The sequence below is a fragment of the Oryctolagus cuniculus genome, chromosome 12, assembly GCF_051225735.1.
Source record: "Oryctolagus cuniculus isolate XC-2025 breed Fujian yellow rabbit chromosome 12, ASM5122573v1, whole genome shotgun sequence".
Taxonomy (NCBI): Eukaryota; Metazoa; Chordata; class Mammalia; order Lagomorpha; family Leporidae; genus Oryctolagus; species Oryctolagus cuniculus.
The window spans coordinates 71,813,686-71,839,565 of record NC_142878.1 but is presented as its reverse complement, the minus strand read 5'-3'; the positions used below and the strand labels follow the sequence as shown (position 1 = coordinate 71,839,565).

The window sequence follows — 25,880 nt, the reverse complement described above, 5'->3', positions numbered from 1 at the left end:
CCATACACGTGAAAGACACAAAGCTGAGTGATCAATTACTAGGAATGCTGTGAGGGTTAGCAAAGCTTTGAAATTTCTGGTCAGGGCAATGTCCAGAAGTTCAGCACTGATTTGGTTATAAAAATCCCAAATGCTCAAACATGGACATGGTCCAGAGTTACCATAGCTATTTTCATAGAGTTTGGGAACACTGTAGGAGTTATCTGTAGTCTAGGTGCAGGATAAGGCTTTTTTTTCTCTTTCACAAGCAGCCCTTGGGACATAAAGAACCTCTCTCTGCAGTTATAAAAGCAGTTCTCATGGGCCAGTTCCATTTCTGATCTGAAAGGAAAATTCTTGCACATGGGCGAGCCTTTGCTGGTAACAGAAGCCAAAGGCAATGTTTGGATCAACCATTAAGTGAGGGATTGTGGGGAGTTCTGAAAGCAAAAACCTCATTTGTTTAGGAACGGGCTTAGTTAAGCAGTGCCCAGCACGCAATAGGACCCCAAGTCGTATTTGAGGATGGATGGATGAAGGGTAACGTGGTGATGACCTTCTTTGTGTTCTGATTTCAGAGACACCAGAAACTGTTCAACCAGGTGCCACAGCCCAGCCTGCCAGCTCGCATTCCTTGCCACACATTAAGCAGCAGCTGTGGAATGAAGAGTGTTACCATGGCAAGCTGAGCAGGAAGGCGGCAGAGAGCCTCCTGGTTAAGGACGGGGACTTTTTGGTTCGAGAGAGTGCAACCTCCCCTGGCCAGTATGTGCTGAGCGGACTCCAGGGAGGCCAGGCGAAACATCTGCTCCTGGTGGATCCTGAAGGCAAGGTATCACCAGCTTCGCATGACAGGTTCACAGGGCGGGGTGTTTTGTTAAGAATAACCTGAGTGGTTTCTAAAACTGGCATTGGATAGTGTCCGAGGCTAAGTGTTTAATGTCTCTTGAACCTTCCAGCTGGTGCAGGAAGTGCTAAATAGAGAGCAGGGAGGCGTGAGAGCGGGAAGCCACGCTGGGTCATCAGGTAGAGGATGGCCTCTTCCTGCCTGCCTCAGTTCAGTTCCACAAAGTGAAGGAATATGCGATATGAGGAAGTTAAGGGACCCACAGGCCATGATGCTCAGTATCACATATGTAGTCCTTTTTTCCTTTTTAAAGATTTTATTTATTTATTTATTTGAGAGGTAGAGTTACAGAATGAGAGAGAGAGAAAGGCCTTCCATCTGCTGATTCACTCCCCAAATGGCTGCAACGGGCAGAGCTGGGCTAATCTGAAGCCAGGAGCTTCTTCTGGGTCTCCCACGTGGGTGCAGTGGCCCAAGCACCCAGGCCGTCTTCCATTGCTTTCCCAGGCCATAGCCGAGAGCAGGATCAGTAGAGGAGCAGCTGGGACTGAAACTATGTGGAGACTTAGCCCACTACCCCACAGCGCTGGCCCCGCGTATGTAGTTCTTACTGTCAGGGTGCCTATGGTTTCATGGAACAGGTGCTTAAATAATTACAAGGATGAATGAGTTAAGGATGGTTCAACCGAAGAATCATGGTATGGCTCAGGATCGAGAGGTTGCTCTGGTTGAGGCAAAGTGAGAAGGCTCCTTATGGGGTCTGACACATAAGATAAACGTTGAAAAGAGGGCGTGATTTAAGAATGGGGACATTCAGAATATAGGGAAGGGACCGAAGGAGCAGACAGAGTGACAGAATGTTATGAAGCCAATAGAAGGTGTATGGCTGGAGCAGAGGGCACCATTAAGACAGAAAAATGATCCAGCAAAGGCAGGTTGGAGCCGTCCCATGGGACGTAATGTGGAGTAAGCTGCCTGAATGGCCAGATAGTGCGGGGGTGGGGGCAGGCCATTGGCAATTGGATACAATCCAAACCTGTGTGGGCGGTGACATCATCAGGATTGCAGAAGGGGAAGTCCCAGCCCTCATTCACCCACAGAAACACTGATTTAACAACTTAGATGGACCAAAATAGCGTCATGAGAATTGCAGAATCCAGTCGAGAAGGTATAATACCCAGGTAAGCATAAGGCTGAAAACAGTCACGTTGACTTGCGTAAGGAGAGCAAGTTCACCTTGGCAGCATCCATCGCTTTCCTGAGCCAGCACAGCTCAGTGCCTGCAGAGAATGCCTGGACGCACGACTTCTCCCGCGGTGGGGGAAGAGTAGAGTGGAGCGTGCAGCCATGGCTTGGCTTTTTGCGGGCTGCCTGAGGAACTGGTTTCCATCTTGCCTCCTTCGAAGCCCTGGTGGAACCAGCAGGGTTCGGACGCCCGGGTGCCACTGAGGACAGAGTACAGGGAAGCAGCTGCCCTTCCTCAGTGTGGGCAGGAGCGTGTGCACAATATGAGGCTTCTCCCTCAGGAGGGAGGCGAGAAGCCAAGTGCCACCAGCTCTCTGGCTTTTGGATGCAGGACTGCTTGATGGACCGGTGTCTGCCCTGCCTGTCGCAGTGCAGACGTCGTCAGTGGCCACTGAGAACTAGAGAGAATGGTGTGGCCTGCTGCTGTAGCGCCAAAGGACATGCAGTACCACAAAAGGACACCAGAGGGGGCAAGGGATTGCAAATCCTTGGAAACTAGCAAGCCTCTGTAATTCAAAAATTGATCATACAGGCCCAGAGAGGTCACATCCCTCTTCAAAAGGTTGTAAAACTTCTTGAAACTCCAGCTGGTCTGAGATGACGGTGTCCCCTTATATGAAGCCAGTTTATACTGGGAGAGGCAGCTGGTGTTTTGTTTTGTTGTTGTTGTTTTGATAGGTAGAGTTATAGTCAGTGAGAGAGAGACAGAAAGGTCTTCCTTCCGTTGGTTCACCCCTCAAATGGCCGCTACAGCCAGTGTACTGCGCCAATCCGAAGCCAGGAGCCAGGTGCTTCCTCCTGGTCTCCCATGCGGGTGCAGGGACCAAGCACTTGGGCCATCCTCCACTGCCCTCCGGGGCCACAGTAGAGAGCTGGACTGGAAGAGGAGCAACCAGGACTAGAACCCAGCACCCATATAGGATGTCGGCGCAGCAGGTGGAGGATTAACCAAGTGAGCCATGGTGCCGGCTCTGCAGTGCTTTTAAACGCATGGATCCCACGTTTTGAGACACATGAGAGCAAACATGGTTCAAAAAGAACAAAATAAATCTTAAACCTATCTCCCTGAAACAAAGATATATATAAATTACCTGACTAAGACTTCAAAATAGTCATCCTAAAGGTACTCTATGAGCTCAAGAACACAATCCAGAACAAAATGAGAATATCAGTAATGAAAGATAACAAAAAGCAATCAGAGGGGCTGGCGCTGTGGCACAGCAGGTTAAGCTGCTGCCTGCGGTGTCGTCATCCCATATGGGCACCGGTTCTAGTCCCAGATGCCCCACTTCCAATCCAGCTCCCTGCTAATGCGCCTTGGAATGCAGCAGAAGATGGCTCACATGCTTGGGCCCCTGCACCCACGTGGGTGACCCAGAAGAAGCTCCTGGCTTCAGCCTGGCCCAGTAGTCATTTGGGGAGTGGACCTATAGCTAGATAGCTAGATCTGTCTCTTTCTCTGTTTCTGCGCCTCTCTGTGTAGCTCTGCCTTTCAAATAAAAAAAAAAAATACTTTTTACGCCAGCGCCGCAGCTCATTAGGCTAATCCTCCACCTAGCGGCGCCGGCACACCAGGTTCTAGTCCCAGTTGGGGCGCCGGATTCTGTCCCGGTTGCCCCTCTTCCAGGCCAGCTCTCTGCTGTGGCCCGGGAGTGCAGTGGAGGATGGCCCAAGTGCTTGGGCCCTGCACCCCATGGGAGACCAGGAGAAGCACCTGGCTCCTGCCATCGGAACAGCGCGGTGCGCCGGCCACAGCGCACCAGCCGTGGCGGCCATTGGAGGGTGAACCAATGGCAAAAGGAAGACCTTTCTCTCTGTCTCTCTCTCACTATCCACTCTGCCTGTCCAAAAAAAAAAAAAAATACTTTTAAAAGAATCAGAAATTGTGGAGTTACAAAATACAATAATAGGGAGTCAGTGCCATGGCGCAGTGGGTTAATCCTCCGCCTTTGGCCCTGGCATCCCATATGGGCATGCGTTCTAGTCCTGGCTGCTCCTTTTCTAATCCAGCTCTCTGCTGTGGTCTGGGAAAACAGTAGATGATGGCCCAAGTCCTTGGGCCCCTCCACCCACGTGGGAGACCGGGAAGAAGCATCTAGCTCCTGGCTTCTGATCAATGCAGCTCTGGCCATTGCGGCCATTTGGGGAGTGAACCAATGGATGGAAGACCTTTCTCTCTGTCTTTCCCTACTGTCTGTAACTCTACCTCTCAAACAAATAGATAAAGTCAATAACAGGACAGAAAAATTCACTAGAGGGGTTCAACAGCAGACTTCATCAAGCAGAAGAATCACTGAACTTGAAGCTGGGCTATTTAAAATTATCCAGACAGGGAAACAAACAAAATAATGAAAAAAAAAAAAAAGAATGAAACCTAAGGAACTTCTGGGATACCAATCTAATGCCAATACCAGTATGTGCATTATGGGAGTCCAAAAAGGACAGAGAACGGGAGGAGAAAGCATAAAGAAACCATGGATTGCCCCGAATTCCTCAAATCTGGAGAAGGAACTGAGCATCATAGTAAAGAAGCCCAAAGAGGGGTGGGCATTGTGGGATACACATCCTGTATTCGTGTGATAATTCAAGTCCCAGCTCCTCTGCTTCCAGTCCAGGGTTCTGCTAATGTACCCGGGAAACAACAGATGATGGTGGAAGTACCTGGATGCCCGCCACCCTATGGAATACTCATTCTGAGTTCTGGACTCCTGGCTTCAGCCTGGCCCAGCTCTGGCTGTTGCAGGCATTTGAGGAGTGAACCAATAGATGGAAGATTTCTCCGTCTTTCTGTCCCTCTGAGGGAGAGAGAGGGGGGAGAGAAGAGGGAAGAAGGGGGAGGGGGGAGAGGGAAACAGGGGAGAGGGAGAGGAAGATTTAAAAAAAGAGAGCAAGACCTAGAGAGAATACATCAAGTAAAATAAGCTAATCACAGAGGGACAGATGCTTTATTATTCCACCCACAAGGAAACAAACTCAGAAAGTAGAATGGTGGTTGCTAGGCAGTGAGGGGAGGGGAAATGAGGAGTTGCTGTTCACTGGGTGTGGAGTCTTGGTCACACAAGAGGAAAAAGTCCTTGAGCCCTGTTGTACAATGCTGTGCTTAGAGTTAGCAATACTGCATCGCACACTTAACAATCTATGAAGAGGGTAGATCTCATGTTTCAGTTTTTTTCTTACCACAATGTCACACACACACACACACACACACACACACACAGCCTATGTGGGTGGAGCCCAGCTGCCCACGTTTGCAGGGTCCAGCATTGTAAAGCTGGGCAGATGCAGGAGCGAGCACAATGTGGTGGGTCGGGTGGAGCTGGGCAACACAAGTCCCTGGGCAGGGGGACACTGCCACACCAAGTAGAGGCCCAGTGGGAACAGATGGGGTTCTTCCAAAGAAGCCACAAGATCGGAATTTTATTTGAACTTTCCCCTGTTTAATATTCCAAATATTTAAAACTCTCAGCGCTGACCTCCTCCTCCTACCCCCAGCACACTAAAACATCGAGTGTATTCAGCCAGAGAGTGGCCTGTTTATAATCTCTGTACTGCAGAGATTAACTTGACATGTGTATGCAGGATCAATTAGAGAAGAGGGAGCGTCAGAGACAGAGAAAGCAGTTGCGGAAGAAGTAGTGGAAACCTGAACCAGAACTGAGTCGGGAGAAGTTGAGGCGGGAGGGCAGAGCGAATGGGGATTCCGAATGCAGGCAGGCACTGTCTGCCATCTGATTTAGCGTGGGGTGGCGAGGAGATGGGGCAGGAAATAATTTCCACAAGATTTGAAGCATTGGGGACTAAGTTGAAGCCATTGTGCTGATTTCCTCCAAATCCTTGAATATGTAATTACTAAGAAGAGGGATATTCTTTTTCTTTCTTTTTTAAAAAATTTATTTATTTATTTGAAAGACAGAGTTACAGAGAGAGGTAGAGATAGAGAGGGAGGTCTTCCATCCGCTGGTTCATTCTCCAGATGGTCACAACAGCCGGAGCTGAACCCATCTGAAGCCAGGAGCCAGGAGCTTCTTCTGGGTCTCCCATGCAGGTGCAGGGGCCCAAGCACTTGGGCCATCTTCCACTGCTTTCCCAGGCAATAGCAGGGAGCTGGATCAGAAGAGGAGCAGCTAGGACTAGAACCAGCGCCCATATAGGATGCCGGCGCTTCAGGCCAGGGCTTTAACCCTCTGCGCTACAGTGCCAGCCCCAGGGATATTCTTTTTCATAGCTATGATGCAATGATCAAAATTTGGAAATTTAACCCTGGTACTATCCTGTTATCCAATTCATATCTAACGGTTATTCCAATAAGTATGTGTATGTGTGTGTACATGTTTAAAATGCCAAAACCCATGATCTAGAGAGAACACAAAGAATCCCTCGTAGGAGAGCTGACAGAATTATATAAAATATGCTCCCTGGCTGCACACCTTACCTCTCCAGGATGGTCCCCAGCCACCTCCAAAAGGAAGCACGTGCACAGCCAGGCTGCCGAGCCAGGGGAGCTGCGATGGGGAGTCATCTGCGTCTGCTGGGCACGCACAGCGCGAGGGTGCAGAAATGCTGGGGAAATTCCTCAGAAGAAGGCATGGCCTTGGAAAACTGAGCCCCTTCGGCAAGCAGACAGTAAGCGCTGTGCAGCAGATATCTGTGAATCAGCTCTTAGGGTATTTGTGGGAAGGGACCTTCTTGGAAGGGATAGGACTTGTCTGGAGTGTCCAAGGAGGGGTATGACTTCCCCAGATGACCTGCTTCTGATAGGACGGGATAATGTGGAATGGCCTGAGCTGGGCCAGGCCGAAGCCAGGAGCCAGGAGCTTCTTCTGGGTATCCTTCATGGGTGCAGGGGCCCAGGGACTTGGCCCATCCTCTGCTGCTTTTCCTGGCATATTATCAGGGAGCTGGATCTGAAGTGGAGGAGCCGGGACTCCAACCAGCACCTGTGAGGGATGCTGGTGCTACAGGCCATGGCTTAACCCACTGCGTCACAATGCCGACCCCTCCTTCTGATTCCTTACAACTTTCAGAAGAAATACTGTCATTTAATCGAAGTATATTTGTTCTTCCTTTTCAAGGTGAGGACCAAGGATCACGTGTTTGATAATGTTGGCCACCTTATCAGATACCATATGGATAACAGTTTGCCAATCGTCTCTTCTGGAAGCGAAGTAAGCCTTAAACAACCAGTGAGGAAAGATAATACTCCAGGGCTTTTGCAGTCTAAGAAATGACAATATTGCAGCACCATCACACTGATCTTTCAAGAAACTCCATTTTGTGCTAGGACACAAGGAGAATTCGAACTGTTTTCTAGATAAAATAGAGCACGAACTGCAAAGTGCATCTTCCTGAGACCATCCTGGACTAGGTCCTTTATAAAATAAAGAACTAACAAAGTTGATCTTCAGAAAAGAGGAAGAGGATCGATCCATGTGAAAAGAAATTATACATATGCACGGATGTCACTTTTTAAAGGTCATATTGCATTAATAACAAGCTAAAAGCACAATTAAAATTTCACATGCTAAAGACAACTTGAACTTCTGGGGCTGTGTATGTGCCTTTCAACTTGATAACTTAGGGACATTTTCATATTGGGGATCTTAGTTTTAAGTGTCTTCATGTTCTATAACTACAGAACCATTTGCCAAAAAGGAGGTTTTTCTTGCTGCAAAAAAAATATTAGGGAGCAATTTGCTTGATAGTTATTAACTTTATTACATTTTCTGTTTAGTGGCATTTTTCACTGCAATGTTAAAATAAATATGACATTGAATTCAGACTGTGTCTATGCCATGGAATCAAATCAGAAGCCCTTGAAAGTGCTAGTCCATCCCATTTACTAGTTAAAGGATTGAGGGCTAGAGTCTTTGGCCCAGTATTTCTCAGTCTTTACCACTGGGACCGTCTGCATACAGCATGAGACAAACTAAAGAGATCAGATCCATCCATCATTTCTGGTTTCATCACATTCTCCCTTTCTCTCTGCCCCAAAACATGGCTCAAAGTACATAGGTTTAAGAGATGACAAACAAAACCCGTGTTCTTCATATTCAATATCTACATCGGTTCCATGCTTATTGAAAGCACAAAATTTGAAAGTGTGGGGACATTTTCTTTTGATTGGCTGCCATTGAATCATAGTCTGTCACCTACATGTGTCCTAACACCTTTTCTAAATATGATCAAAGTGGAGAAACATAGTGAATGCAACAGTTGGAAATGTGTGTCACATGTGTATCAGCTGGCAAAATAATGATGGCAGTGTTATGTAGGAGAAAGCACTGGGCTGGAGCTCATCAGTGAGACCTTGAGCAAGCTGCCAAACCTGTCTGGATTCCAGTTTTCTTGTCTATAAGATGAGAAGCTGAGCTAGGTGAATTCTGAGATCCACTTCAGACCTAACATAGTATGAATCTATAAAAAAAAGCAAGTTTTTGATTCGCTAGGAGTCAATATTGATAACCAGTCTATATAGCTAAGGTTAAAATCGGTTATTTTCTTTGACTGTAATCACTGAATGATGCAACATTCGCATAGTTTGGATCCTCAAGCCTTTCTGTTGAAAACATTGCAACTTTGGAATAATATAGATAATGATGATAGAAGTGGAGTTGGTTTGAGTAGCAGAAAATCGTTTCAGCCCTTTATTTGCCTTTGCGTATAGAGATAAGGTCATTACTATAGTATGTTTTTCTTTTAAATCCTTTGTTACCAGACAATTGCTTTAAGTTCATTTCATTTTAGCTATGTAGATTCAGCTTAATCTTTGTGGTTATGATCATTATAGTTGTTCAGTTTTAAGTAAAATATTGGAAATTTCTTTCAGATATATATCACTAGAAACCAAACACATTGGATTCTAATATATTTATGTAAAAGCTATAATTTCATTTTATTTCTACTGCCAGTGATTTCTTAGGTTTTTGCCTTTTATACAACTAGAAAATAATGTGTTTTTCATTAGCTTTCTATCTACCTTAGTTCATCATTGTTCCTCTTAAAGAGGATCAGTATGAATATAGATGATAGAAATTTAACCACATTTATCAGAGACAGGGTAGGGCTGTGTCTCAGTCTGGCTGAGCAGATGTTAACTGGGTAGCGAGAAAGAGTTCTGATACAGTAGATGCAGAGTATAAATGGTGTGAACAGTACACATGGATAATCAGTATTTAACTGTCATGATATAGTAGTTAGGTGAGCAAATACTGCACTTAGAATTCTCACAGACACAGATAAAACAATACCAACAAAAAGGAATGTCTGCATGCTGTTTTAATCTCACATTCTTCAACTGTCTTAATGTGTAAATCCATTTGTCTATAAATACCTGTAAATGACCTTTTTTAAAAAAATAAATGATTATTGCTTTCTGACAATTGATAAAATATGTCTAATGTTTTGGTTTTGGAAAAATCTATCATATGTAGGCGATTTCAGGAACCTGGAGGGAACAGATGGCTCACTTAAATCGGGTAATATGAGGAGAGTTTAGCAAACAGGCAATTTACAAAGGTGTGGGCAGAATGTAGGGAAACCACAGGGGAGAGTGCAGTGTCCTGGGACCAGAGGAGAATGTATGGGAGAGAGCGGTCACCGAATCTAGAGAGAGAACAGTAGTCCTGGTGACTTGGAGAGGCAGCTAGGAGTCTTAACCTGAGTCTTATCTGCTCACCCTCTGCTCCCCTAATGGGATTCCCACCTGGCCCAAGCAACTTGAAGATAGAGCTACTAGATACAATCCAAAAGGCCAGCCTCTTGGGACACAGAGAAGGAGGGAGAAGGGTAGAGGGAGATCTGGAAGGGCAAACAGAACACATCCAGTACTAAAAACTTTGAGACAGTTAAGCTCCTCAAAGGAGATGGTTTGGATTAGCTAATAAGCTAAAGCCAGTTTGCAGAGGAAAAAGTCCATGTATTCAGTTAACTCTATATGAGCCACAGCAAAAATGCCAAATTTTCATTATGAAAAACCTAATAAGCTGGGCTGGCGCTGTGGTGCAGGGGTAAAGCTGCTACTTGCAGTGCCAGCATCCCATATGGGTACTGGTTCAAGTCCCAGCTGCTCTACTTCTGATCCAGCTCTCTGCTATGGCCTGGGAAAGCAGCAAAAGATGGCCCAAGTGCTTGGGCCCATGCACCCACTTGGGAAACCTGGAAGAAGCTCCTGGCTCCTGGCTTCAGATTTGCCCAGCTCTGGCCATTGCGGCCATTTTGGGTGTGAACCGGCAGATGGAAGACCTTTCTCTCTGCCTCTGCCCCTCTGTAACTCTGCTTTTCAAATTAATTAATTAATTTTAAAAACCCAATAAACTGTATTTTGAGGTTTGGTTATTTTGGTCAAGAATAACTTCAAATACATTAATTCTTAGATACTGTTTATCTTTGATCTCCATGCTCTTGCAAGTCCTTCTATTAATTTTTCCATTTTCTTCCCAGGGTTTTATCTGGAAAAATAATGAACCTCACGTCACTGCCTTTTATGATTGGAATCATAGATCCACATAGATTACAGTATGAGATAATTTCTTACTATGTCATGCACATATATGAGACATATCATCTCTAAATGTGGAAGATATTTAAATATACACACATTAATGTTAAATTCATTGCTATTTAATCTTTTTGAGCTTATCTTATATGAGGTTAAAAAAGACTCTTTCCTTCATTGGTATGCTTCTATGTGCTCTAGCGTTAGTAGGCCCTCTTAACCTATCTGTAGATTGTTATAATTTTGCCAATGGAACAAATAACATTATTAGTGTGGGAATGAAAGAGAGGTTACTACCGCAGACCTACAGACAAAAGGAATAAGAGAATGCTACACAAAATTCTATACACATGAATTGAACAATTTAGATGAGACAGACCAATTCCTCCAAAAGCCCAAACTACTACATACCATTCAATATGAAGCTGATCATTTGAGTAACCTTTTAACTATTAAGAAAAATTGAATTCAAAATTAAAAATCTCTGAAAGAAATTTTGGCTCAGATGGATTCACTGGACAACTCTATCACTTAAATAATTAGCACCAATGCTATGTGACCACTTTCAGAACACTAAAGGGAACACTTCTCAATTTATTTTTTGAAGCTAATATTACTCTGACATCAAAAGCAGGCATAGTACAAAAACAAAAATACCACAGACTATAGACCAATATCCCCTTGAATAGAGATGTGAAATCTTCAACAAAATGTTAGCCACACTAGATGGCTTAAAATAACAGAAGCTCATGTTCACAGTTCCAGAAGCTGGAAGTCTACAGTCAAGGGATGCTCTCTCTAAAGGCTTCAGGGAAAAAGCCTTCCAACACATTCCTTGGCTTATGGCAACATAACTCCAATCTCCAGTTCCATCTTCACAGAACTGTCTTCTCCTGGTGCCTCCATGTCTCACATACATACACCAGTCATTAGATTTAATCCAGTGTGACCTCATGTTAAGTAATTACAACTGAGAAAGTCTATTTCCAAATAAAGTCACCTTCTGAAGTTCCAGATAGACACCAACTTTGGGAGGACATTTTTGAACTGCTATATGAGCCAAGTCAGCTTAAGTCAAACAGTATTTTTCTTTAAAGTTCAGGTATCATGGAATCCAAGGAAAAGTGAACTGTCAGGCATTTCAAAGTGCAGAAATGCAGCAGATCTATGATGAATGGCAGAAGTTCATGATCTTACCTGGGATGTATGTATGACACAGGGAGGCAGCACATCTCCCACATAATACAGACAAGTGTAATAAAACGTTGCTTCTTGGCTGGTGCCGTGGCTCACTAGGCTAATCCTCCGCCTGCGGCGCCGGCACCCCAGGTTCTAATCCCGGTTGCCCCTCTTCCAGTCCAGCTCTCTGTTGTGGCCTGGGAGTGCAGTGGAGGATGGCCCAAGTGCTTGGGCCCTGCACCCGCATGGGAAGCCAGGAGGAAGCACCTGGCTCCTGGCTTCGGATCAGTGCAGCGCACTAGCCGCAGCGGCCATTTTGGGGGGTGAACCAACGGAAGGAAGACCTTTCTCTAAATAATAATAAAAATGTTGCTTCTCTTTTATATGACTACTTCTTTACTCTGTTTCATAGAGTCCTAGTTATCTGGGATGGAATATGATTGTCCCACGTTCGTCTGGTGCTCACTCTTGATCTGTGACTAGAACTCGGGGGAGGGGACATGGAATGGTGACAGTGGTGAGGTTGTGGTAGCCATGAGTGTGAGAAGATTCTGTGAGAATGGGCTTGGGGAAAGCAGACATTTTGACCACAATGTCAGTGTTGAACGAACTCCTATAACAGGGGTTGGTCTTAAGTACTTGTTTGCTCAAAAAATATTGTTGAATATATTACAAATCATGAGGCAGTCTTTCTTAGTTCTGGTTTCATCTCTAGCATTTTCCTATTTTTTTCCTGTTCTCATAGAGCTGTATCATTTGTGTAGTCCTTTGTCTCATTCCATATGCCCCTGTCATCCTCTGCAAACCTTACCCTTCAATTCTGCCACCCACTTTCAGAACACCTTAGTATTTGCATGGTAGTGATTGTACTGTCTTGCTTTTTCTTTACTGGTTCAGATCCCAGTATACAGTCTAGTCCAGTAAGCCATAATACAAAGAAACACAATAGATGAAATAATTTTAAATAGTGTTTCTACATTTTAAAAGCTCTTTTCACACAATCTCCTTTCATCTTTCCCACAATACTGAGAAGCAGGTATTATTCCTGTTTTCAGATAAGGAGTTTGAGGGTTTTGAGTGTTAAATAAGTTGTGGAGAAAAGCAAATAGGTGGGAGAGCTGGAACTTGCATTTTTTTTTTTTTTTTTTTTTTTTTTTTTTTTTTTTTTTACAGGCAGAGTGGACAGTGAGAGAGAGAGAGAGACAGAGAGAAAGGTCTTCCTTTGCCGTTGGTTCACCCTCCAATGGCCACCGTGGCTGGTGTACCGCGCTGATCTGAAGGCAGGAGCCAGGTGCTTCTCCTGGTCTCCCATGGGGTGCAGGGCCCAAGCACTTGGGCCATCCTCCACTGCACTCCCTGGCCACAGCAGAGAGCTGGCCTGGAAGAGGGGCAACCGGGACAGAATCCGGCGCCCCGACCAGGACTAGAACCTGGTGTGCCGGCACCACAAGGCGGAGGATTAGCCTAGTGAGCCGCGGCGCCGGCCTAACTTGCATCTTCTTACTCTGAGTTCAATGCTGTTTTGGAGAGAGAACTCCTTGATGATAGCGCTTTGGATGTCCCTCCCATGGTGGCATTGCTTGGATCTGATAGCTTTGACACTAAAGAGAAGGCAGGAAAAAGAAGTAAGGGTGGTTTGGCTCAGCTTTACAACCTTGTTAGTGGGAGGAATCCCATCTCCTCAATAATGAGACATTGAAGTATAAACAAGTTGGTTAAAGGTAAGAGTCCCACCCAACTCACAGGTGTGTCCAGAATGCAAGACAAACATTTACCCAATGTTCCACAAATAATCCCTTGCTGTGTATTTAAGATGTCTGGTGATTTTTCTCTCTTCCTCCACACTTGTCTTTATTAACCTAGAAGCTTCTGTCAGTCATGTTTCTCTGGGTGTATTATGCTTGTGGCTTGTGCACACTGCACCTTAACTTGTGTGGTGCCTTTACTATTCCTCCAGGCTTCAAGCTCTTCTGTGATTAGTTCCTAGCTGCCTATCTCTAAAGAATAAATCTTCATTTTCAGTGGACTGTCTTTTAAAACATATTTTTGCTTTATTTTCACTTTATTTGAGAAAGAGAGAGATTATCTTCCATCTGCTAGTTCACTCCTGAAGTGCCAACATCAGCCAGAATTGGGCCCGGCCAACATCAATGGCCCAAAACTCAATCTGGATCCCCCTCATGGGTGTTGGGGACCCAAGCATTTGGACCATCATCTGCTGCTTCTCATGCATTAGCAGGAAGCTTGGTGGAAAGTGGAGGAGCCAGAACTTGAACCAGCCACTCTAATCTGGGATGCCCCAAACACCTGCTCCTGGTCTGGTCTTTTCATCTCAGGCTTAGCAACTTGCCTATTGAGCTTTCTCCTCCCCTTTCTCTTGGAACCTTTCTGGATAGGTCTTTCCTTAGATGTTCACTTTCACCAAAAACTATTGCCTATTCTATTCATATGGCAATTATACTATTGTGTTTTTTTTTTTTTTTAAGATTTATTTATTTGAGTTAGAGAGGTAGACACAGAGAGAGAGGTCTTCAATCTGCTGGTTCACTCCCCAGATGGCCACAAGGGCCAGAGCTGCGCTGATCTGAAGCCAGGAGCCAGGATCTTCTTCTGGGTCTCCCACATGGGTGCAGGGGCCCAAGCACTTGGGCCATCTTCTACTGCTTTCCCAGGCCATAATAGGAAGAGGAGCAGCTGGGACTAGAACCAGCACCCATATGGGATGCCAGTGCTTCAGGCCAGGGCTTCAACCCACTGTGCCACAGCGCCAGCCCCAATTTATTGTGTTTTAACATTTGTCTATGTAAGCATCTTGCACTCCAAATAGCATGTGTGACTTGAGGATAAGGGTCTCGACCTACACTTTATATTTTAGTATCTGGGCCAGAAATTACACAGGAAAGGCAAACAAAATTTTGGTTATATCCACAACTCAGACCCACAGGCAGGTGGCTCTTGATTTAGTCTCTGTTTTGTCTCTTTTGTCATTTACATGCTAGCTTCATTCAGGTATTTTGTATGTAGTGAGAAGCTCTGGGTTTGGAGATAAAGGACTTGGGTTCAAATTCTGCCTGTCTTGTATTAACTGTGTACTGGTAATAAAGTTGCCTTTTTTTTAAGAACATAAGTTTCTTCAACTATAAAATGGTTAATATCGCGGTTTTGAGAACCCAGTGAGATAATGCCTATGAAAGAATTTACCAAACTATAAAGCTCTTCTACGTCTTTGTGTACTGTCCCCTTAACATCTTTTATTTTCTATCAAGTACCCGTGTGTGAACAGAGATCAGGGAGCACTCTTGCTGTGGCTTTCCATTATAAACCCCAGCATGGAACGTTATGCACAATTTGCTGATAAACTCCAAGGGGACATAAAAATTGCCTTAGTTCTCATTAACAGATACTTTGGCTCAGGCTTAACAAATGCCGTTCACCTGAATGTCTTCTATTTTTTTTTTTTTTTTTCTGGCCCCCTTCCTCAAGTCTTCCCTTTAGTTTTTTTCCACCCACTTAAGAGAATTCAACACAGTAGTTTTGCATGCCTACCAGGGCCATGAAGCCTGCTAGAAGCAAAGTGAATTCCTCAAGCTGTCCACATTGCGAGAGGGAAACGAACACACAACAACCAGTCATAATAGATGTAAGGACTATAACCGGATGTGCGCGTTGTGTGCAGGTGTGGGAAAGGTCATTTCGGCAAAGTGAGCAAGATGCGTGCGTCGTGAACGGCTTCAGAGTGGCTCCACTATGAAAACGGGGTAGGCGGTGAGTTCAGGCAGGGCAGTGCAGCTGCAAGACGAAGTCTGGGAACCATTTAGCCGTGATTCCATTCACTCGACTCCCGTCATTAAGTTCTCATTATACACCACACCGTATGCTAGATGATGCCAGTCAGTGCAGGCAACATGGGGGTGTGATGGGAAGGAGCTAAGGAAAACTAGCCCTGTTCTGGAGAGCCTTGAAGGAGCACTTTACTCCATACTAGTATCCATGGGAAAGCACTAATTAAAAGGATATGATGAACCTGTTGCTGGCAGCCTTTTTTATTTTATTATTATTTTTAAGATTTTATGTATTTATATGACAGGTAGAGTTATAGACAGAGAGACAGAGAGACAGGGAGAAAGGTCTTCCTTCTGTTGGTTCACCCCCAAATGGCTGCAACAGCCGAAGCCGCACCGATCCGAAGCCAGGAGCCAGGAGCCAGGAGCCAGGTGCTTCTTCCTGGTCTCCCACTCGGGTGCAGGGCCCAAGCACCTGGGCCATCCTCCACTGCCTTCCCGGGCCACAGCAGAGAGCTGGGCTGGAAGAGGAGCAACTGGGACTAGAACCCTGCGCCCACATGGGATGCCGGTGCCACAGGCTGAGGATTAACCTAGTGTGCCATTGCGCAGGCCCTATTTTATTAGTTTAAAAAATATTTATTTATTTATTTGAAAGGCAGAGTTACCGAGAGGCAGAGAGAGGTCCTCCATCCACTGGTTACACCCCAGATGGCCACAAGGGCGGGAGCTGGGTCCATCAGAAGCCAGAAGCCTTTTCCGGGTCTCCTATGTGAGTGCAGGGGCCCAAGGACTTGGGCCATCTACTGCTTTCCCAGGCCATAGCAGGGAGCTGGATCGGAAGTGGAGCAGAGGGACAGGAACCAGCACCCATATGGGATGCCGGCACTGCAGGCGGTGGCTTTACCTCACTATCCCACAGCTGCTAACCTTCGATGTTCACCAGAACCTTTTAACCAGAGCAGGTAGATATAGTAACCGGTTTTTCAGAAGACAGGGTGGTGCTGCATTCAAGGACAGGATAACGCAAACCTCAGTGACAAAAGCATTCATAATCAAGGAAATTAGTGAATGCATATGTGATAGAATGGGCCCTTTTTTTTTAGCAACTAGAACCACACTTAAACAAGGCAGGGCCTAGGCAGCAATACGACAAAGCAAAAACAACATGTCTGGCTGTTGGGAGCTGGAGAAACCAGCACCTTAGAAAAGAAGGGCAAATGCAAAAATCTCTACGCAAGAGTTCTGTGAGGAAACAGAGCTTGAGTGCTGTAGCCGACAACTAGAATTTAGGAGTGGAAGCGGGCAGGGCACGAGGTTCGGCGCCTATTTCCCGCACCAGTGGCACAGCGGACCTGGCTTTGCTGATCTAAACTAAGTTATCTGGCTTGGCGCTCCTGTGTCTCTAGGATACCTATAAGCCCGCCCACTCCAGAGTTAACCCTCTCGTAATTGGCTCACAAATCCTCCAATGGACGCACGGGGGGAGCTTCCCGCCACCTCTGGCGCCCGCTTTCAAACAGCCATACACTTGCAACTGCAGGCAGACCTCTCAACCAAGCTTGAGGAAGGCGGAGCATCTCGCCCCGCCCATAGCCGATATGGTCCCGCCCACCAAGCGAGAGTCCAGACGGTGATTTAAGGAGGCTGCTGCTAATCAAAGGCCTCGTGGCTCCGGGTTAGGTTGCGACTAGGCGGGAGCTAGTGGATTAGAGCTAGGATAAGGGGGGTTGCTAGAAGTTGGTCTTCGGCTGGGGCCTGAATTTTCCCCAAGTGACAGCGTCCGTGACCCCCGGTAAGTTCTGCTTCGCGCCTAGGGATAGGCCTGGGGTTGGAACAGTTACGGGGTCCTCGGGATCCTGGCTGAGGCTTCCCTAAGGACAGATCCGCCCCCTCCCACATTGCGCAGTGGTGGACTGCCCTCAGGTTGCAGAGCTGAGCTTTTGACCCCAGGTTCCTAATTGAAAGTGACGGCGGGGGAGCCCTGCTCTTCTCTCCTTCGGGCGCCCCCAGGCCCCACGCCGAAGACCCCAGCAGTGGTCACCCGGCGCCGCGCTTGGCTCACAGTGGGCGCTCTGTGCACGTATGCTGACCGAGTGCAGGTGTCGTTGGCACCAAAGCAGGCAGCCCTAGGCAGCTGGGCGCCGTGCAGCTTGGGTCTCTGGGTACCTGTTGGATGTGTCTTGACTGAGGTCCAACAGTTCTTCGGTAAGGTCGTTCGTTTATGCAAGGGCATTTACTTTTATACTTATACACTCTTTCCTTCTGTGGGTGCCTACCGTGTAGTAAGATTGCCTCTGGGCCTCTTAGCTATCTGTCCAAGCTGCTGTCATTAGAATCGTCATAAGATGTTATTTCTTTTTATAGGGCTGTTTTCTTTCTTTTTATCCTGTTCTGTTAAGCTTTGTCGTCTTAAACAGTGGTTACGATTGAATAGGCATCCTCAGCTGAGCATTTCAGGTCTAAAAACAGGGTAGTGAGTTGTTTCCATCTTAGCAAGTAAGTAGAATTTCCCAACTCCCAGGACAGTTCCTAATCACTTAACCCTTTTAATTTTGTAGTTCTGAATTTGAATGCCTTAAGCGGATTTTCATCTCATATCCATGTTTCGTGACATTTTATGCATAATTTCTAGATAAGTGCATACTTTCAAAAGAGACTGAAGTTGAAAAGCATTGGAAATGCAGTCTGAAGTGCAAAGAAGGATTTGATTTCATGGGGGAGCAGGATTGAGGAGGGCATCTTGCAAGAGGTGCATCTCCATTCCAGAGGGGGTTGTGTTATTTGAAGTACAGTTTCCCACAGGCTGCACACTCTCCATTTCTCAGTTAAATGGGATGCTGTTTGTTCCCTAAACTTCTTCTGTGGCTGGCAGTCTCCAGTTCAACAGTCATAAAGTCTTAATAGTAATAACCTAAGATGTGTTGGTTGGTACATGGTGCTAAGCATTTTATGTGCATCATTTTGTCAATTCTCACAACCAGTCTTTGAGATATTAATTCACGAAGAAATGGAAACAGTTGCTTAAGATTACATAGCTGATAAATGAAATGGCCAGAAATGAGCCCTGGTTGACTAAATCAGCGACTAACTCTTCAGCCAGTTACCCATGCTGTGCCCCTTAGTATCTACAAATATTTCTAATCTAAAGCATCTCTTTTCTGTAACTTCTCTAAACCTCCCTTCTTAGGCAAAGTTAATTTGTACTTTGTTTTCCTCTACTACAGAATGTAATACAATGTATTATTGTAACTACTAGTTTATAAGACTGTGATCTCCCCCAGGCTGGTACCCTGTTTTAGATGCATTTAGGATATAATCTGGCACTCAGTAGGTGGTCAATAAAACTGTATTGCCGTAGAGAATTTCATAAGGTGTGATGTGTGTATATTCAACGAATATGTGTGATGTGCCTACCATGTGCAAGGAGGCAGACATTTTAAGCCTTTAGTGTTTTTATTGTGCATTTCATGAGGCAAAAACAGTGCTAGTTTTGTTTTGTAATCTTTTGTCCAACAAAACAGCTATTAGTTTTCTTCTCTGTGCAAGAAAGGTAAAGAAAACATAACCAGAGACAACAAAATAAGTGCTGAGTCAGAGTGCTGTCCCATCTGAGTGTGACAAAAAGGCAGACGTGTGTTTTATAGTCTGTTAAGGATTCGGAAAATGTTATCTAGGAAGAAAGTAACTAGACTGCTGTTTTTAAAAGCATATTGTTATTCTGCATCTTGATTTTTTAAATCTGTAAATACAGGAAATAAATACAAGAAAATTTCATTTTTACTAATGGCATTTACTAGGGCACATATATTATTGATTTCAAGATAGTTTTAATTTCGCTAACAATTCATGAGTCACACAAAATATCTACTTGTTTAAAATGACATTTTTCTTGTTTAAATAACACTTGGAATAGTTCATGACTGTAAGCCTTTTTTTTTAAATTAATTGAGCATTTATATTTAAAATGCATTTTTAGCTCAGTTGCCCATTTTTAAATTGAGTTGTTCATCTTTTTTTTTTTTTTTTAAAGATTTGTTTATTTATTTGAAAGGCAGAGTTACAGTGAGGCAGAGGCAGAGAGAGAGACATCTTCCATCAGTTGGTTCACTCCCCAAATGGCCACTATGGCCAGAAGATGGGCCAATCCAAAGCCAGGAACCAGATGCTTCTTCTGGATCTCCTTTGTGGGTCCAGGGGCCCAAGTACTTGGGTCATCCACTGCTTTCCCAGGTGATTAGCAGAGAGCTGGATCAGAAGTGGAGCAGCCGGGACATGAACCAGTGCCCATATGGGATGCCAGCACTGTAGGTGGTGGCTTTTCCCGCTACACCACAGCACCTGCCCCGAGTTGCTCACCTTATTTCTTGGCAAGTGTTATATATATATTTACTCAGTCATGTGTTTTGCAAATATTTTTCTCATTTTTTAACTTTATGTGATTTTCCATATGTAATATTTGTCTTTTTTTAAGATTTAATTATTTGAGAGGCAGAGAGAAGGTCATCCTTCCGCTGGTTCATTCCCCAAATGGCCACTGTGGCCAGAGCTGGGCTGAACTGAAGACAGGAGCCAGGAGCTTCTCTCAGGTCTCCCACATGGGTGCAGGGCCCCAAACACTTGGGCCATCTTCTGCTTTCGCAAGCGCATTAGCAGGGAGCTGATTGGAAGTGGAGCAGCCGGGACATGAATCAGGCAGCAGTTTAACCTGCTACACCACAACCCTGGCTCGACAGTTCACATTTTTTTGAAGAAAAACATACCTAATATATTTTTTTCCCCACTCGGGGAGACTTTTGTTTTTTTTTTTTTTAGTTATTTTCATATTTCTTTAATGATATGGCTTGGTTTCAAGATGCCATCTAAAAATGTAATTGTCTTTCTAAATTCTCTTCACTTAGAAAAACCTTGTAGAATTAGTTTTCTGTCGGAGAAAGTAGCTCTTTATTAAAAATATCAATATTTAACAATAAGACACTTGTGATTTTTAATTGTCATTGGCAATATGCAACATCAGTTGATGGCAGACTCATGACCAGTTGGGACGAAACCTCACTTCTCTTACCTAAGAAAGCAGAAATTAACCCAGATCCCATATTCTGCCTTGGATTTATGTGTTTGTAGTTAAATGCAAGAAAAGGTGGCAAGCACAGTTAGAATTCAGAAGCAGAAAGGATTATTTCTTCCATGAAGGATTCAGGGATATCTCTAGGGTCCAGGTTACTATCTGTTTAGAAGTTGGGACTTGGTATCTTCATTTTTCGTGGGTTCTGTTGGCTTGATGAGCACTTGCAGTAGTGAAAAAACCCAAGAGACATGAGACTGTTTTCCCCTCACCATTGCAGTTCTATTTACAGGCTCTTTCTTGCGTTCAGATCTTCATTTTAAAGCCAGTAAACAAGAGGATTCTCAGCCATGCTGGGTGGGGACAAGGATTGAGATTCCCCGAGCTGATCTATTTTACCTTTCAGTGAAGGGGGTACCCATGACCCTTCTTTCAGCCTTAGCTTAAGAGTTAAAGTGAGTAGGTCTGGTCTCAAGCAAAGGCTGGACATTAAATCAAAGGGGATGAGCTCAGTGCATGGCCCAGAGAGGAGGGGATTAGAAGGTGGCCTGCAAATGAGAGCTTGGCTAAGAAATACAATTCAGTTCTTGAAATACAAAAACCAAGACTTGACAAATAGAGATTTTTAGCACTGAAATTTTTGTGTTACTCTGTAAGACCGTATTTATCAGCTCTGAAGTTCACTTTTTCTTTTCACATTTTAACATCTACAAAATAGGCTACATTTCTACAATTAGGCATTGTAATTTAATTGGCTGCTTTTTACTGGTACAAATGGAATTGCTTCATATGATCAAGGGCACCTTAGAGCTGATGGGATGGAATAATTTTTGCTGTCGGGCCACTGCTTAAAGTTTGTGACAGAGTTTTAAACTGTTATCAAAAAGGAGCCAGGGTCTTTATAGTAGTAGGGTTTGGATTTCTGGGTCTCTTTGCTTCTCATTTTGATATAGGATAAGGAAAGTAGCTAAAGCCACACCTTCACCCTATGTAATCCTATCCACCTACCTATCAATCAAATTACCCCTTCCCCAAGATGTACCTCCACTCACCTGGGACCTGGAGGTGGTACCACGTAACCACGTCCCTGGCAAAGGCTAGGGGTGTGGTCTGGTGTGTCTCTCCTTCTCTCCCTCCCTCCCTCTCTCTCCCCCCTCCCTTTCTGCCTTCTCTCTCTTTACCCCCTTCTCTCTCTCCCTCCCCTCCCTGCCCTTCTGCCATCTCTCCTCCCTCCTTCCCTCCCTCCTCTTTCCTCTCCCCCCTCTCTGTCCTTTCTCTTTCTCTTTCTCTTTCTCTTTCTCTTTCTCTTTCTCTTTCTCTTTCTCTTTCTCTTTCTCTTTCTCTTTCTCTTTCTCTTTCTCTTTCTCTTTCTCTTTCTCTTTCTTTTTCCCTCCCTCCCTCCTTTCCTCTTTTTCTTCTCTCCCTCTTTCACCTCTTCCCATGGACCCAGAGCAAGCAGGGTACTGAAATCTCTTTTCCCTCCCTGGCCCATTCTCCCTGAACAATGCCCTTGTGTGTGTGTTTTCCTCATCTTCATCACTTTGTGTTTGTGACTGTACTTGGAATGCTTCTGTAAGAGGCAAGAGCCTGGACTAGGACTTTAGGCCTAACCTAGCCTACAACAATCCAGTTTAATGTCAAGTTAGAACCTGAAAGGTATAGAAAGAGTTGAGGCTCAGGCTTATATTTCATTGGCTGGGCAGGGGGATGCGAGGAGGCAGGCAGTGTTAAATCAAGTAATTGCTGACACCTGCCTGCCCTTACGTTTGTCAAGCTTGTTCAGAATTTTGAGATTCAGGGTATTTTATGTGTAGTGTCAGGATAGCTAAATCTAATCTAGATTGTCAGCAGCCTTTTGGATTGTAAGTAGATGAAGACCCATCTCTTGCTGCTGCTCTCGCAGGGAACCCCTGTTGCTTTTGGAACTGGAACATCACAGTTGTGTCGCTTCACAGACCTCCCTTCTGTTTTCCCTGAGTATTTTGGCAGAATCTGACTTTATCGAGTTTAAGAGCAGGACATTTAACATTCAAATTTTTGTTGTGTGCTTTATGTTTTTACCAGGTCATAAATGGTTCCTGGATAGCAATCATTAACTCAGGATGTAGGTGCCTTCTTTTTTCTTTTTCTTTTCTTTTTTTAATTTTCTTTCAGAATTTTTTGTTATAAGATTTTTTTTTTTTTTTGACAGGCAGAGTGGACAGTGAGAGAGAGAGACAGAGAGAAAGGTCTTCCTTTGCCGTTGGTTCACCCTCCAATGGCCGCCGCGGCCGGCGCGCTGCGGCCGGCGCACCGCGCTGATCTGATGGCAGGAGCCAGGAGCCAGGTGCTTTTCCTGGTCTCCTATGGGGTGCAGGGCCCAAGCACCTGGGCCATCCTCCACTGCACTCCCTGGCCACAGCAGAGAGCTGGCCTGGAAGAGGGGCAACCGGGACAGAATCCGGCGCCCCGACCGGGACTAGAACCCGGTGTGCCGGCGCCGCAAGGTGGAGGATTAGCCTAGTGAGCCGCGGCGCCGGCCTAAAAGATTTGTTTTGAAAGGTGGAGTTACAGAGGCAGAGAAAGAGAGAAAGAGAGAAAAAGAGATCTTCTATCTGCTGGTTCACTCCCCAAGTGGCCGTAAAGGCTGGAGCTGAGCCCATCCGAAACCAGGAGCTTCTTCCTGGTCCCATGCGAGTGCAGGGACCCAAGGACTTGGGCCATCTTCTGCTGCTTTCCCAGGCCACAGCAGAGAGCTGGATCAGAAGTGGAGCAGCTGGGACTCGAACTGGCGCCCATGTTGGATGCTGGTACTGCAAGCGGCGGCTTTACCCACCACGGCCCAGCGTCAGCCCTGGTGCCCTCTTTTTGTAAAGCATGAAATTTGGATTTGTGGCATTTGAAGAGTGAAGCAAATTATAGAGGATATTACTTGTGCATGTTTGAGATTTTATTTGAGCTTGTTCTGAGATTTCTTATTTGGCATACTTCTAGTTATTAGGGTCATCTGATGTTTGTGTGTTAAAAAAAAACCTTTTTTTTAAGTTCCAGACCACTAGAAAAATACCTTCCAAGGTTTATTACCGATTTCTTTTTCTTTTTCTTTCTTTTTTTTTTTTTTTTTGATGAATCACTGGCATCTGTCTTTTCTATGAACTGCAAGTCATTTGTAAGGAGTCTCTGTAATTGTGATGGTGTTTGATATGTTGTTTTTTGATGGTGTCTATGGCATCTTGTATGTAGTTTGTTTTGGGGGGGATTTTATGGGTTCCTTAAAAACCAAGTTTTCTTGCCCTCCCCACAGGAAGACCATGTCGTTAGACTTTGGTAGTATGGCACTACAGACACAAAATGAAGATGAAGAATATGACAAAGAGGACTATGAAAGGGAGAAAGAGGTGAGTTACTGGAAAAAAAGATGCCCTAAACCTAATCCATATGTACAGATTGGAAATCTCATGTGACAGAAAAGAACTTCAGGCTTGTCTTGAGACTTCCTAAGCGTTGGCCACACCCAGCCCATATTTGCACATGGCAGCAGATGGGCTGGAGCTCAGCAGGACCCTCCCGTACCAGCTGGTCACAGTCCCACTTCTCACATCAGCACTTAGACTTACGCATTGTGCATTCTTATACATCCTCTACCAGGTCCCTGAAGGCATTTGATTTTTTTTTTTAAGATTTTATTTATATGAAAGAGTTAGAAAGAGAGAGATAGAACCAGAGAGAGAGAGAGCGAGAGGGAGAGATATCTTCCATCCGCTGATTCACTTCCCAAATGGCAGCAGTAGCCAGAGCTGAGCTGATTGGAAGCCAGGAGCCAGGAGCTTCTTTGGGTCTCCCACATGGGTGCAGGGGCCCAAGGACCCTATCAGAGAGCTGGATCACAAGTGAAGCAGCTGGGACTCAAACCAGTGCCCATCTGGGATGCCGGTGCTTTGGGCCAGGGTGCTAACCAGCTGCGCCACAGCGCTGGCCACAAGACATCTGAGCTGACCCTGGTGAGAACTTACGAGTTTTGGCAGGGTCCTTCAAAACTGTTGTGGCAAGGATGTGGGTGAGGATTTTATATTACTCTGTGAACTTGCAGCATGACGTTTTCAAAACCCTGCGTCGGTCTAGGTAGTTGGCTAGGCTGTAGCCACTGCAATTTGTGAGAGTTAGTTTAAATAATCATTAGTGTAAAGAAGAAGAAACAATATTCTGATAGGTGGGTTTTCATTGGGAAAGAAATTATTAGATGGATAGGGTATTAGAGGGAGTTTAGTGCCAGATGTGTTATGTGATGAAAAACTCAAAGGGAGTGTTTGTTAAGGAGGCAGTTAATTCTAGATAATACAGAAAATAGCCACTGGGCTCACCACTTTGGTAGATCGAATTCTGGGGTAGGGAATTTCCAGAGGAAAAGGCGTTCTTAGAAGATGAAGTTGAGACGTGTATTTAGCCTACTGATGAAGCTATCAGTTAAGACCCTTGTCTCGTGTTTTTTATCGGAGTGGTTGGGTGGTTTGATACCTGTCTCCAGCTCCTGAACTCAGCTTCCAGCTAAGGCAGACCTTGGGAAATAGCAGTGATGGCGGAAGTCGTTGGATTCCTGCCACACACGTGGGTGATCTGGATAGAGTTCTTGGTTCCCAGGTTTGGCCCAGCCCGGTCCTAGTTGTTGCAGGCATTAGGAAAGGGAACCAGCAGATGGGAGCTTCCTCTCTTTGTCTGCTTCTCAAACAATAAATAACAATAAAACAGATGAAGTGTTTAGGAATGAGTATTTCTAGCAGAGTAGAAGAAAGGAACATATAACTAATTTGACTCTTACACGACATGATGGTTACATTCCTCAGAAGCTTCATGTTAATAAAAAGTTTCTATCTTTGTCTTTTCAGATTGACTATTTTCTTAGCAATATATATTTTTAAAAATATTTATTTATTTATTTGAAAGTCAGTTACACAGAAAGAGGAGAGGCAGAGAGAGAGAGGGAGGGAAAGGAGGGGTCTTCCATCTGCTGGTTCACTTCCCAATTGGCTGCAATGGCTGGAGCTGTGCTGATCCAAAGTCAGGAGCCAGTAGCTTCCTCTGGGTCTCCCACGCGGGTGCAGGGGCCCAAGCACTAGGGCCATCCTCCACTGCCTTCCTGGGCCATAGCAGAGAGCTGGATCGTAAGTGGAGCAGCCAGGATTCAAACCGGTGCCCATATGGGATGCTGGCATTATAGGTGGCAGCTTTACCCATTACACCACAGTGTAGGCCCCTCTACTTTTTAAAAAAATATTATTTATTTGAAAGAGTGAGACAGAATCTTCCATCTGC

General features: G+C 45.1%; 2 protein-coding genes across 21 annotated transcripts in view; both read left to right on the top strand.

The window, feature by feature from the left end:
• Positions 1-11,059, top strand: part of SHC4 (SHC adaptor protein 4) — a 144,515-nt gene extending 133,456 nt beyond the window's left edge. For 2 of the 4 annotated variants that reach the window (XM_070054157.2, XM_089309465.1), the window contains exons 11-13: positions 558-811; positions 6,512-6,694; positions 7,144-9,459. In XM_070054157.2, the coding sequence (XP_069910258.2) occupies positions 558-811; positions 6,512-6,694; positions 7,144-7,299 (593 nt within the window). In that variant the 3' untranslated portion in view covers positions 7,300-9,459. Of the gene's footprint in view, positions 1-557; positions 812-6,511; positions 6,695-7,143; positions 9,460-10,510 lie in introns of those variants that run through there. The other 2 variants (XM_089309464.1, XM_008269042.5) reach the window with 2 other exon arrangements.
• Positions 11,060-17,161: 6,102 nt separating this feature from the next.
• Positions 17,162-25,880, top strand: part of CEP152 (centrosomal protein 152) — an 89,984-nt gene continuing 81,265 nt past the window's right edge. For 12 of the 17 annotated variants that reach the window (XM_089309462.1, XM_070054151.2, XM_070054155.2 and 9 more), the window contains exons 1-2: positions 17,182-17,321; positions 23,875-23,968. In XM_089309462.1, coding sequence (XP_089165588.1) covers positions 23,882-23,968 — 87 coding nt within the window. In that variant the 5' untranslated portion in view covers positions 17,182-17,321; positions 23,875-23,881. Of the gene's footprint in view, positions 17,322-17,457; positions 17,735-23,874; positions 23,969-25,880 lie in introns of those variants that run through there. The other 5 variants (XM_017348039.4, XM_017348038.4, XM_051822399.3 and 2 more) reach the window with 2 other exon arrangements.